General features: G+C 46.6%; 1 protein-coding gene across 1 annotated transcript in view; it reads left to right on the top strand.

Annotated features, from left to right (window-relative positions):
* The window catches only part of R3HDM2 (R3H domain containing 2), a 61,416-nt gene extending 50,433 nt beyond the window's left edge, over window positions 1-10,983 (top strand). The window contains exons 18-23 of the mRNA XM_017858848.1: window positions 3,906-4,056; window positions 5,704-5,873; window positions 6,593-6,740; window positions 8,242-8,339; window positions 8,675-8,759; window positions 9,632-10,983. Coding sequence (XP_017714337.1) covers window positions 3,906-4,056; window positions 5,704-5,873; window positions 6,593-6,740; window positions 8,242-8,339; window positions 8,675-8,759; window positions 9,632-9,972 — 993 coding nt within the window. The 3' untranslated portion in view covers window positions 9,973-10,983. The remainder of the gene's footprint in view (window positions 1-3,905; window positions 4,057-5,703; window positions 5,874-6,592; window positions 6,741-8,241; window positions 8,340-8,674; window positions 8,760-9,631) is intronic.
* The last annotated feature ends 2,357 nt before the right edge of the window (window positions 10,984-13,340 follow it).

A 13,340-nucleotide genomic window follows, 5' to 3' on the forward strand; every position in this document is an offset into this window, starting at 1 on the left:
GGAGTGCAGTGGCGCAATCTCAGCTCACTGCAACCTCCCCTCCCAGGTTCAAGTAGTTCTCCTCCCTCAGCCTCCTGAGTAGCTGGGACTACAGGCGCCTGCCACCACGCCCGGCTAATTTTTGTATTTTTTTTTTTTTTTTTTAGTAGAGGCGGGGTTTCATCATGTTGGCCAGACTGGTCTTGAACTCCTGACCTCAGGTGATCCACCCGCCTTGGCCTCGCAAAGTGCTAGGATTACAGGCGTTGAGCCACCTTCCCAGCCCAGCTTGGGAAGGAAGTCTTTTTTTTTTTTTTTTTTCTCGAGACAGACTCTCTCTGTCGCCCAGGCTGGAGTGCAGTGGCGCAATCTCGGCCACTGCAGCCTCCGCCTCCCGGGTTCAAGCAGTTCTCCTGCCTCAGCCTCCCGAGTAGCTGGGATTACAGGCGCATGCCACCACGCCTGGCTAATTTTTAAATTTTTAGTAGAGACTGGGTTTCACCATGTTGGCCAGGATGGGCCTGATCTGACCTCGTGATCTGCCCGCCTCCTCAGGAAGTCTGAATTTTGCCTCCAGCCATCTCCTTTCCACTCTATCGTGGGAATGTCAGAGTGCCCTCTTCTGGTGAGAGGGAGATATTTTGTCAATTTTCCCCATTCAGAAATGGAATATTTTCACTTGAAGATTGTTTGTATCCTCACTATGTTGGATGCTGTGGAGTAGATTCCAGAATTAATCTTACTCATTAGACATGATCAGTTCTTATCTTTAAGGAGCAATGACTTCCAGGCCAGGCATGGTGTTTCATGCCTGTAATCCCATCACTTTGGGTGGCCAACGAGAGTGGATCACTTGAGGTCAGGAGTTTGAGACCAGCCAGCCTGGCCAACATGGCAAAACCCCATCTCTACTAAAAATACAAAAATTAGCCTGGCATGGGGGTGCACGTCTGTAATCCCAGCTACTTGGAAGACTGAGGCACGAGAATCACTTGAACCCAGGAGGCAGAGGTTGCAGTGAGCCGAGATTGCGCCACTGCACTCCAGCCTGGGCAACAGAGCAAGACTGTCTCAAAACAACAAAACAAAAAAAAAGGAGCAATGACTTCTGCCTTCATACAGGCTGAGGTTTTTAATTCAAAAGTCCTTAATTTTTATTATGTTATTGTTCTCTCTGGCTGTTTCTCCTAGTGTCCTCCAGGGGCACTTGGCCTTAAAATTTCCAGTGGGGTATAGAAATTGCAGAAAGCAGCTCCAAGAAGCACTGTAGCCTGTGGTGGTGCTGGGTACCGCAGAGCATTTTTTCTCCTGCACGTACTTGTAGGTATACTTGTATGTGCATTTTTCTGTGTATCCTTTGTGGTATGTCCTTATATCTATTGGGTCACTGTGGTTACATCAATTCATCTTCAAATGCAAGGTCTTTGAACCATAAACAAATCAAGTGAAAAGAATTTTTCATTACCTACTCTGGCCATCATACTAGGTTAATTTAAGTAAACTAAAAACCACAGTTCTGCCGGCCGGGTGCGGTGGCTCAAGCCTGTAATCCCAGCACTTTGGGAGGCCGAGACGGGCGGATCACGAGGTCAGGAGATCGAGACCATCCTGGCTAACACGATGAAACCCCGTCTCTACTAAAAAATACAAAAAACTGGCCGGGCGAGGTGGCGGGCGCCTGTAGTCCCAGCTACTCTGGAGGCTGAGGCAGGAGAATGGCATGAACCCGGGAGGCGGAGCTTGCAGTGAGCCGAGATGGTGCCACTGCACTCCAGCCTGGGCGACAGAGCGAGACTCCATCTCAAAAGAAAACCACAGTTCTGGAAGTTGGCAACACTAGAAATCTGGACTAGGCTTAGAAGAAAGAGATAATTAACGTAGGCTTCCCACATCAAAAGAAATGGGGAATCCCTCTTTATCGTCTGTTTTCCTTGTTTCTTTGGAATTTTCTCAGTTTTATCTCCTTTGTTCCTAGTTACCCTGGTTGATCCTAGGCTTCTGACTGACCCCTTGTACTTTTCCTAGATAGTGGGACCTTGTGTTCTACCCATATCATCTAAAAGACTGTATTCACTATGTCATCGATTTTACAGGTCTTTAATCCCTGCTTGTGGAAATCTAAGAGGAAGTGGAAAAAGGGAAACAAGTGCTTCTTCTGCCTCATTTACCCAGTACTGAAAAGATAGACCGCAGGCATAACCCACAAGGGCCTGTCTGTCACCTTCAGAGGACAGTTACCCGCCCTTCTCTCATGTAGCAACATGGTCACTTTTCCAAAAATAAAGGCAGGGATTAGGATTGGCTGTTCCTGGAACAACTGTTCTGGTTTATTAATACATTTTTGTAGTTGCCCCAAGCCTGAACTTTAATTCCTTCACTATAGTATGAGACATAACTCTAACCCCAGGAAAAACTTCTCCCATTAAAATGATGAGTTGCAGGTCCCTTGAGGTTTCTACAGGGGTGCTTGTCTAGGGAAGATGCACGCAGACATGAAATGGCAGTGATACCTATACAGATACTCCCAACTCACAGTGACACAGCAGCATGGACAGAGTGAAGTGCATACAGAAATAGCCTCTCACATATTTACTGGCTCATTGTTTAGCTGAGGGGTTTCCAAAGCTGAGACTGCTCTTTTGTCTTCCATTTAGTGAAGATATCCTACTCCTGCACCAAAAAAAGGAAAAATACCAAGATATTATTGGTTTCTATCTTTTAATTTGGGAAAGATGCCTGTGGATTTTATTTCTCTGAACAATTCCTTTCCATAGATGTGATTTCTGGTGGTAAGAAAGCCTATCAGTCTTCTACCTCAGTGATTTAAAAAAACAAAAAAACAAAAACAAAAAACAATTCTGCCGGATATAAATGTCATCTATTTGTATTTATGCGGTTTGCTGTGCCCAATCGACCTTTCTGCCCAGGTTTAATGATGCCACTTAAAAAGCTATTCACACGTCCCCTCTCCTTTCAGAGCTTTCAAGCTGAAATTGATTTCCTTATTCAACCCCTCTCTCCCCTTCCCACCCGCTGCCAACCCATGGTCCTTCCCCCAACCTGATTATATGGAAGTGCTGTCACTGGGCAGTGGGTTTTTTTTTGGGTTTTTCTTGCCACGTCTGTTAAGAAGTAGCGACAGTTCAGCTGCTAACAGATGCCACCTGTTTTGGGCTCAAGGAAGAGAAGCATAAAATCAGCTCATCAGTGGAGTAGTGCTCTGTGTCCTCAGCTAAGTGAAGGAACAATGCTTCAGGCCAGCAGGGGAGGACTCAGTGTGGGGAGGAGCTCAGGACAGGCTGCAACTAAAAACCCAGGCTTTGTTTTTGTTGGGATCAGAGATAATAATATGAGGACTTTGTTTTGTTTCCCTCTCCCTGTGACCTCCCTAATAGCTCCTTATGGCTACCTGCTGGTATTAGAAAGAGCTTCCACTGCCTTGCTTATGCTTATTCCTACACACTCACCCCCTTCTCCACCTTTCCTGAGCATAGGCTCAGATTATGAGCTACTTTCTAGAAAAACAATAGATTTAATTATTCTTACATTGGACCCTCAGGTAGCAATGAGGTATTTGAATAAGGTCAATTGCAATTTTGTTGGTACAGGATGTGAGCGAGTCTTAGGATGGGGAAATAAAATGCCCAGAAAAACTACAGTAAGGGGGGAGTTGTTAAATGCATGACACTCCACAACTGTGCAGTTTTCCTATGGCCCTACTACAATCTATGCCCATGAATACTCTGTCCACCTTGGCAGGAGATGGGGATATCTGAGCCTGTTGCACTGAGTGTTTGTGCTCTCTGATTGGATGAATCCTAGAGGATCAGGGGTACAAATTGGCTGGGGAATATGATATGACAGATCTTGTCTCCTGAGCTTCTCTCTCAGACCTCCCACCATTTCTTTTCCCTTCTTTTGACTGATACTACCTGAGAAAAACAATCAACTCACTTCCCAGCATGACTGGTGCCCAGGGCAGAGGCTGCAGCATTTCCCGTCACAGGAAGCAATTTGATGACAACAGCGGTGGCAGCCCTGGAGCATCGAGCCATGAAAACAGCAGCATTGCAGCAGGTTTTCAAGCTAGTAACCCCCAATTTCCATTTCTCCACCACCACCCACATGTGAACTCAGCCTCAACAGGAATATAGCCTGGGAGGTCAGGAACAAACCCTCACTCTAGACAGTCCCTTGCTGGGAAGCAGAGCTCCAGCCCATCCCTCCCAGCAGGGACTGTCCATCAAACTGTTTGACCCTGACTCTTTATCTTGCTTTTCACTATGAAGATTTGGGTCTTAATGTACCTCCTTATTAAGGCCTTTCCTTCTCCCACCCTGTGGGAGGGTGAGTCTCTCCATGGTTGCTAGTGCCAAAACCTCAAGGTCGCATTCAGTCAATCACTTGAACCTGTCATTGTAACCTTCAGAAGGTCTGACTCTCACTCCATTCCTGCTGGCATTGCCCTAATTTCAAATCTCTCTATTCCGTTTCAGCAGGCTTTTTTTTTTTTTTTTTTTGAGACAGGGTCTCATTCTGTCACCCAGTCTGGAGTGCAATGGCATAATCACGGCTCACTGCAGCCTTGACCTCCCAGGCTCACGTGATCCTCTCACCTCAGCCTCCTGAGTTGCTGAGACTACAGGTGCATGCCACCATGCCCAGCTAATTTTTGTATTTTCTGTAGAGACAGGGTTTCACCATGTTGCCCAGGCTAGTCTTGAACTCCTGGGCTCAAGCAGTCCACCTGCCTTGGCTTCCCAAAGTGCTGGGATTATAGCCATGAGCCATTGTGCCCGACCTTCAGTAGCTTCCTAAATGATCTTTCTTGCTACTAGTCTCTCTCCCTAGCTATCCTACATTTGGCCATTTGTGTTACCTCTCCAAAGCACAGGTCTCCCAACATCTACAGGATAAAGTTCAAACATCTTACCAGAATGTGCTTCAAACTCTGACACCAACTATTTGTTTAATGTCTGACTCCTTAATAGACTGTCCATTCTATCAGGACAGGGGCAGCCTTATTTCTTGTACACTCAGTGCCCAACATAGGAACTAGCACATAGCAAGTGTTCAATAAGTGTTTGTTAAATAAACGTGTCTCATCTCCTACTGCTTCCCCTACATGGCCCCTGTGTCTTAGCACCTTGAATCATTTGTCATTTCCTGAATATGACATACATCTCCATGCCGTTCCTTCTGCTTGAAATATTTCCCAACTTACCCCATTCTTGGCCAAGACATACTTTCTGGGTCTGGCATAGTAAAACTGTGTGCATTTATCTTCTCCAGAACAACCAGAGGTCACTGGCTTATCTACAGCCATTACCAGAAAAGCCTGCACGTGTCTGCAGCCCTGGCCCGTGACCCAGACCAGAATCCGTACAATACCTAGACATTTGAGCATTCTGAACTGGGCATTTGGTTATAGCCAGTATTGACGGAATGGAGTAGTTTTCTGCCAAGCATACCAAAGTACCCCTCACCAGGTGAAGGCCAAGGGAACACTGGCATCTGGGGCTCATATCCCTTCCCCTCAATCTTCTACTGGTTTGAGAAGGTAGAGTCAGAAGCCACATCAGCAGCCATCTCGGGTTCCTGGCAAGATGTAGCTTGAGTGACCCTGAGGCAATGGGTGGATTTGTTTGCTGCTTTCCCACTCAGGGCTAGCTGGAAGGCAAAAATACAGTTTGAATTTATAACCGTTTTCTTCCTGCCCTTCAGGAGTGTCACCTTCTGGACCAGGTGTGGTGGTCATGCAGCTGAATGTCCCTAATGGACCTCAGCCCCCTCAGAACCCATCCATGGTCCAGTGGAGTCATTGTAAATACTACAGCGTGGACCAGCGGGGGCAGAAGCCTGGAGACCTGTACAGTCCTGACAGCAGCCCCCAGGTGAGTGCAGCACTCAGCCTTGGCAAGGAGATGACCTTATTCTTCCCAGGGCGCAATGTTTGCTATTGACTGAGCAGCCTCTTTTACGTATCTTTTCCTGGGTACTTTTTGGAGAGAAACTCAAGAAACAGAGAGCATCTTCTTTTAAGGAACCTAATATCTAAGGTGGCAGATGGGATATACACTTGAAAATGCTCAGAGAATACTTAAATCAATGTGCCAGAAGTGGATATTAAAATAACATAAATGGGCTGGGCACGGTGGCTCACACCTGTAATCCCAGCACTTTGGGAGGATGAGGCGGGAGGATCACTTGATGTCAGGAGTTTGAGACCAACATGGTGATACCCCATCTCTACTAAAAAGTAAAAAATTAGCCAGGCGTGGTGGTGGGCACCTATAATCCCAGCTACTCAGAAGGCTGAGAGGCAGGAGAATCGCTTGAACCCGGGAGGTGTAGGTTGCAGTGAGCCAAGATTGCACTGCTGCACTCCAGCCTGCCTGGGTAATAGAGCAAGACTCCATCTCAAAAAAATAAAATAAAAATAAAATAGCATAAATGAATTAAGGTCTGAGGTTGCAGTTTGAAGGAAGAATCTGACTTTGGCAGAGTTCAGCAAGAGAAACTGATTTCCTGAGAGAGGTGAATTTTAAGCTAAGCCATGGGAATATCCAGAGGGTAATGTTTGATGTTTATCGTGTGCTCCTCTTTTCCACAGGCCAACACACAAATGAGCAGCAGCCCTGTCACATCTCCTACCCAGTCTCCAGCACCCTCTCCTGTCACCAGCCTCAGCAGCGTCTGCACAGGACTCAGTCCCCTGCCTGTCCTCACACAGTTCCCCCGGCCTGGGGGTCCAGCACAGGGTAGGGGGTTAGATTAGTGCTGGCTGCTGTGGAATTCACCTTTCACATCCCATTCCCAATTGCAGAGATTGAAAGAGTGACAACAGGCAGGGCACCAATGTGGATGATCCAGTTCTGGGAGCTAACTTAACATCCCTGTATAGGCCTTGGACACTTGCCACTCTCTAGTGCCGTCCATACTTAACTTTCTTTAGCCTTCTTTACATACTTAGTACTTACAACCAAGTAGGTGAAAAGAGCTGGGGAAAATAAGTTCACTGAACTTTCTAATGACCAAAGAGTTTAACCTAACATCAGTACCAAGTCTCAGGGCTGGGAATGTGGGCCTTTGTAAGAAACAGTATGGTCTTAGAAAAGGAAACATTAGATTTGGTTTCAGAAGTTCCAGTCTCACCACTAACTAGCTTCGTGATGTTCAACAAGTTAATTAAACTCAGCTCAGTTCCTAGTCTATAAAATGGGGTTAATCACATTCCAAGATGGGAATTCCAAGATGGGAATTTTATCTGCTTTTTGCCCTAGCTGTCACAAGCAGTATAAAATGAGAATGTAGTTTAAAAACTTTAAAGTGCTCTGAAATATAATATTTATCAATAATAGATAACACTTAATGGTACTTAATATGTACCAGGCATCGCTATAAATGCTTTACGTGTCTTATATTTGTTTAACCTTTCCAGCAACATTAATGAGGGAAAAAAAATACCCAACATCGTATTTCCAGTAACAGAGCCACTATTTTAACCTAGGCAGTCTGGCTCCAAGTCTATGCTCTTGTCTACTGTACTTGCATTGTCTCTCACGAGTCGGAAGGTTGAACCCTGGGTTTAGGGGTTGGGAGAATCTATATAAGAGATATAAGACAGCCAGGTGCGGTGGCTCACACCTGTAATCCCAGCACTTTGGGAGGCCAGGGCCAGGTGGATCACCTGAGGTCAGGAGTTCGAGACCAGCCTGGCCAACGTGGTGAAACCCTGTCTCTACTAAAAATTCAAAAAATTTAAAAAATTAAAAAAAAAATTAGCCAGGGGTGGTGGCACATGCTTGTAATCCCAGCTACTCGGGAAGCTGAAGCAGGAGAATTGCTTCCTAGGAGGCAGAGGTTGCAGTGAGCCAAGATCATGCCATTGCACTCCAGCCTGGGTGATGAGTGAAACTCTGTCTCAAAAAAAAGAAAAGAGAGAGAGAGAGATAAAAGACATGCATAACGGTTTGTACGTTTCTTCGCTGGTCATTTTCATAGGACTGTTGTCTACAATGGATAGAGCCTTTCTTCAAGGATGATGGGACCTACTAGTCCCATTTGTCTGTGAGATACAGTTGACAGCCAAAGGATTTAGGAAGAGAAACATCTCTTATACCAGTCACATGGGCATTTCCATCATAGAAAATTAGGAATAGCATGCCTTGTTGCTGTCTATCTCCAAAGCCCCTTTAAGTCTTATAAAAGTCATACTATGAAGCTTAAGCTCCCAGAAAACCAATTGCTCTTACTCCCTAGGTGATGGGCGCTACTCCCTTTTGGGCCAGCCATTACAGTACAATCTGTCCATCTGCCCTCCCTTGCTCCATGGCCAGTCAACTTACACGGTGCACCAGGTAAGGGTGTCCACCAGCAACTGTAGGGCCGTCAGACCCCTCTTCTTATTTGGATGCCTGTCTCTGAGCTTCAGCCAGCTGGGTGTACAAGGGAAATAACACAGAATGAACAAAGCAGGATCCTTGCCCTACCTCCTGTACTCATGTCTCCCACCCGACCCCCATGCCAAGAGGGAGGGGCTCTTTGTTTCTGAGTCGCTGCTCCATGGCCAACCTGACTGCCTGGTGGGGTGGGGTCCTCTGGGTTGGTGCTACTCCACAATCTCTCAGGCAGACATTGTGATGCAAGTCAATGTTGTTTACATGGGATGAGAGTCGTCTTTCAAATGTTGAAGGGACAGAGTGGATTGAAGCATGGAAACCGGGGCAAGAGACAAGCACTCAAATCTGCCTCCACTGACCTGGGGACAGCAGATGTTGGTGAGTCACAGGATGCTGAATCCCCAAGAGAAGGTGTCCACCCTTCCAGCCCTTAATTACCAGTCTAGCATGGGTGGGAAAAGCCAGCTTAGGATGGGGAGTGGAAGTGGGACCCTTTGTGCTCAAAAGCAAGCAGAAACTAGAGAAGTGAAGTATCTCAATCCTCCTTACCAAGCCATCTCAGATTCTGAGGAAGATCATGGTAAAAAGTGGGAATAACACAATTATGGGAGTTGCCTCTTATTAACAAAGAGTTTTCTAATTAGTGTCCTGTCCCTAATCTACAACATCTACCTTTGGTAGTCCTAGACCCAGTTTAGGAGAAGATTGGTAGAGAATATGGGGGAGGAACTCTCATCCTGCAAGCCTCCCACTAGGTGAACAAGATCTGTCTTGGGATTTGGAGCAATTTCCTAAACAAGGAAAGGAAGGGAAACTGACTTCCTGAGATGATAAGAAGGAAGAATCTATTTGAGCCAGCCTCTGAGTGGGAAGGGAACTATGGAACATATTTCAGATTGATACATTATTGTTAAAGAACATTAGCAAAAGCCACATTTTCTTCATAGCAATAGCACCTTATGAGAGAACTGATATATAGGTTCTTAGCTCAGAAACCTGGGATTCTGATTCCTAGTCCCTTCTTGCCTACATCTCTGGGCTAGGAGAAAAAGGTTCAGTTGTTTTTCTCCTAGTTGCCCTGATGAGAGCTGGGATAGTGGGAAGGGGAAGAAAGGGCTAAGAGAGAAAGGCCAGACTTTTGAAAACATTGTATACAGATTTGGTCAGCTGGACACTTCTCTGCCGGGCTGCTGTCCAGTCCTTCCTGTCCTATTCGTCTCACAACCATATCCTCTCTCCTCCCCTTCCAGTCCTGGGGCGGGTGCTGGAGGTGACAGATCTCCCTGAGGGCATCACCCGTACCGAGGCGGACAAACTCTTCACGCAGCTCGCCATGTCCGGCGCCAAGATCCAGTGGCTCAAGGATGCTCAGGGGCTGCCTGGAGGGGGTGGGGGGGACAACAGTGGGACTGCTGAGAATGGCCGCCACTCGGACCTCGCTGCCTTGTACACCATTGTGGCTGTGTTCCCCAGCCCCCTGGCTGCCCAAAATGCCTCCCTTCGTCTCAACAACTCCGTGAGTCGCTTCAAACTTCGAATGGCCAAAAAGAACTATGACCTGAGGATCCTGGAGCGAGCCAGCTCCCAGTAAATGGAGGAGGGGAAAGGGACTGTCACAGAAGGAGCAAGGGCAGGGTGGAGGGGGTTGAAGGATCCTGACAGACCATGGACAAGGGCAAGTAAGGAGACTGATGTTAAACTGGAGCCTAAGACAGTGATGAAGATGGAAATAGACAAATACCCACATTGGCATTGGACTCCTTCTTGCTCCCCTGCCATGGGTCCCCTCTTTTTCCCTGGTTGACCCTCACCCTTGCATCACTCTTCTTCCCATCCTATCCTCTTCTTTTTTTTTTTTTTGAGACGGAGTTTCGCTCTTGTCGCCCAAGCTGGAGTGCAGTGGCACGATCTTGGCTCACTGCAACCTCCAGCTTCTGGGTTCAAGTGATTCTTCTGCCTCAGTCTCCCAAGTAGCTGGCACTACAGACATGCACCACCATGCCTGGCTAATTTTTGTATTTTTAGTAGAGACGGAGTTTCACCATATTGGCCAGGCTGGTCTCAATCTCCTGACCTCAGGTGATCCGCCCGCCTTGGCCTCCCAAAGTGCTGGGATTACAGGTGTGAGCCACTGTGCCCGGCCCCCATCCTCTTCTATCATTTTTTAAATCTCTTCTCCTATCATAAAATTAATTTCTCTCCTAATTTTGGTCAGGTAGAATTGGGAAAGTCCCACACTCTCCTCCTATTACCTTAACATCCCAAGCTTCCTTTCCTTTTTTGGTCTTTATGAATATATTTATATGGACAGAATTAAGATAAACAAAATTGAGTTCCCCATTCTCTCACTTCCCCATGTTGTCTTCCTAGACCCCACAGAGTTAAAACTTGGGACTCCCCTGGCCCCCCCCCCAGAACACTTGTATATTGTTTGAGGTTCGTGCCGCAGTAACAGACACAGTATTTAATTGCACATACAGATGTTTGCTGGGTATATTCACTGTAAATTTTATTTAATCTGGTTTTTTGTTTGTTTGGGGGTTACTTGGGGGGAGGTTGGTTTTGTTTTAAATATATATAAAAAAAAAAATCTGTCACTGGACATCAGTCACTGTTTCTCTGTTGCCACCCTGGTATGGGTAAAAAGGGTTGGAGGCCCTGGGTAGATATGGTCCTACAGCTGTTGGAGGTGTTTGTTGTAGGTTGGGATGGCTTTCTCTAGCATACGCACACTATTTTTAACACAATTCCCTCTGTCTCATCCTCTTCCCTGTACACGGTTCTGATAGATGGCTGGATCTCTAATGGGACCATGGTTTTGGGCTCTCCCAAAACCTGCCACTGCGATTCATCAAGCATATCACTTCTCAACTCTGGATCTGTGTCCATATCAGTAAAATAAGAGACTTGGTCTTACTAGGTGACCTCTAAGTTTCCTTCCAGACTATTAATTCTGTGGTACTGTGGTACTCATTTAGGGCCCTTGTAGTTGAGCTTTGAGATAGGGTCTTGCTCTGTCACCCAGGCTGGAGTGCAGTGGCAGATCTCAGCTGACTGCAGCGGCCTCCCGTATTCAAGTGATTCTTGTGCCTCGGTCTCCTGAGTAGCTGGGATTACAGGTGCGATCCACCATGCCTTCTTCTTCTCCTCCTCCTCCTCCTCCTCCTCCTTCTTCTTCTTCTTCTTCTTCTTCTTCTTATTATTATTATTATTATTATTGTATTTTTGGTAGAGACAGGGTTTCACCATGTTGCCCAGGCTGGTCTTGAACTCCTGGGCTCAAGTGATGCCCCGCCTTGGCCTCCCAAAGTGCTGTGATTACAGGCATGAGCCACTGCTCCCAGCCCAGCTCATCTTCTGAAAACCCTGTAGGGTTTTTTTGTTTGTTTGTTTGTTTTTGTTTTTTGTTTTTTTTTGAGACAGAGTCTTGCCCTGTCGCCCATGCTGGAGTGCAGTGGCATGATCTCAGCTCGCTGCAACCTTCACCTCCCGAGTTGAAGCAATTCTTCTGCCTCAGCCTCCCAAGTAACTGGGACTACAGGCATGCACCACTGTGCCCAGCTAACTTTTGTATATTTAGTTGAGACAGAGTTTCACCGTGTTGGCCAGGCTGGTCTCGAACTCCTGACCTTGTGATCCACCCACCTCGGCCTCTCAAAGTGCTGGAATTACAGGCGTGAGCCACTGCACCTGGCCGCCTTTCTTTAATCCTAAAGCCGGAGGATTGGGTTTTACCTGTCAGGGACAGAAGCAGATGTTTATTACAATAAAAGCTACAGCAACTGAATTCGCACTGCCAAGATGCTATATTATCCAAACATGCTCAGCAGTCCCTGTCCTATGTGGCTGAAAAAAGGGGAAAGCAGAAGTCATCTTGCCTGCAAGATGCAGCTTTTCCTTTAGAGCATCTCAAAGCAAGCCCTGTTGTTCTGCAGTCTGTCAGAGCAGGGCCATTAAAGAACCTGCAGAGTCAGAACCACCCTGCACACCCTTTTCAAACTTCCCCCTTAAATAGAAAAAAAAAAAAAAGTAGTGGGTGAGAATGACAAAGCATATTGCCCTGGAAATCTCTTGGGTTCAAGTAGCTGTATCCCTAACCACGGTCCTACAGGAGCTTGCCTGACTCAGTCTCCAACACAGTCCTTTATTTCTTACAGATACAAGGAATAAAGCAGCACTGCATTGCCACCTCTAAATTGCTCTCCCCTGAGATAGGAGTATCTCCTCTTTCATCTATGTCATATCCCAAAGAGTAGGAGAAGAGTAAACCCCTGTGAGATCAGAATGGCATCTGTCTCTTTGATCCATCAGTTATATACTGAGTCATCAAAGGTGGGAGATGGAATCAGGGAATCAAAAGCGGTTAGGAAGTGTGAGGTTGGCCATCCTACCTTTAAGAGTTTGCAGTTCTCATGAGGAAGGGGACATTACTTAGAAATGATTTTTAAAATTCCTTATGTGGCAGCTATACCCTTCTGTCCAGTGTTAACTGGCCCTTTTTAATAGCCCTGGTAATTCCCTTCACCCTGAGGACAAAATTTTGCAAGAAGGAGGGTGGGGAGATGTCTCTGGGAGCTGATGGAGGGAATGAAGCAATACTACACATTCTTCACTTTCTTACAGGATAGCAAAGTACTTCTCCAACCACCCACAGATAAAAAGCAATCTAACCATGCACGGTGGCTCACGCCTGTAATCCTAGCACTTTGGGAGGCCGAGGCAGGCGGATCACCTGAGGTCAGGGGTTTGAGACCAACCTGGCCAACATGGTGAAACCCCGTCTCTACTAAAATACAAACATTACCTGGGCATGGTTGTGGTGCCTGTAATCCCAGCTACTTAGGAGGCTGAGGCGGGAGAATTGCTTGAACCTGGGAGGTTGCAGTGAGCCGGGATCACTTCATTGCACTCCAGCCTGGGTGACAAGAGCAAGACTCTGTCTCAAAAAAAAAAAAAAAA

Source organism: Rhinopithecus bieti, unplaced genomic scaffold, assembly GCF_001698545.2.
Source record: "Rhinopithecus bieti isolate Rb0 unplaced genomic scaffold, ASM169854v2 scaffold_48679, whole genome shotgun sequence".
Classification (NCBI taxonomy): Eukaryota; Metazoa; Chordata; class Mammalia; order Primates; family Cercopithecidae; genus Rhinopithecus; species Rhinopithecus bieti.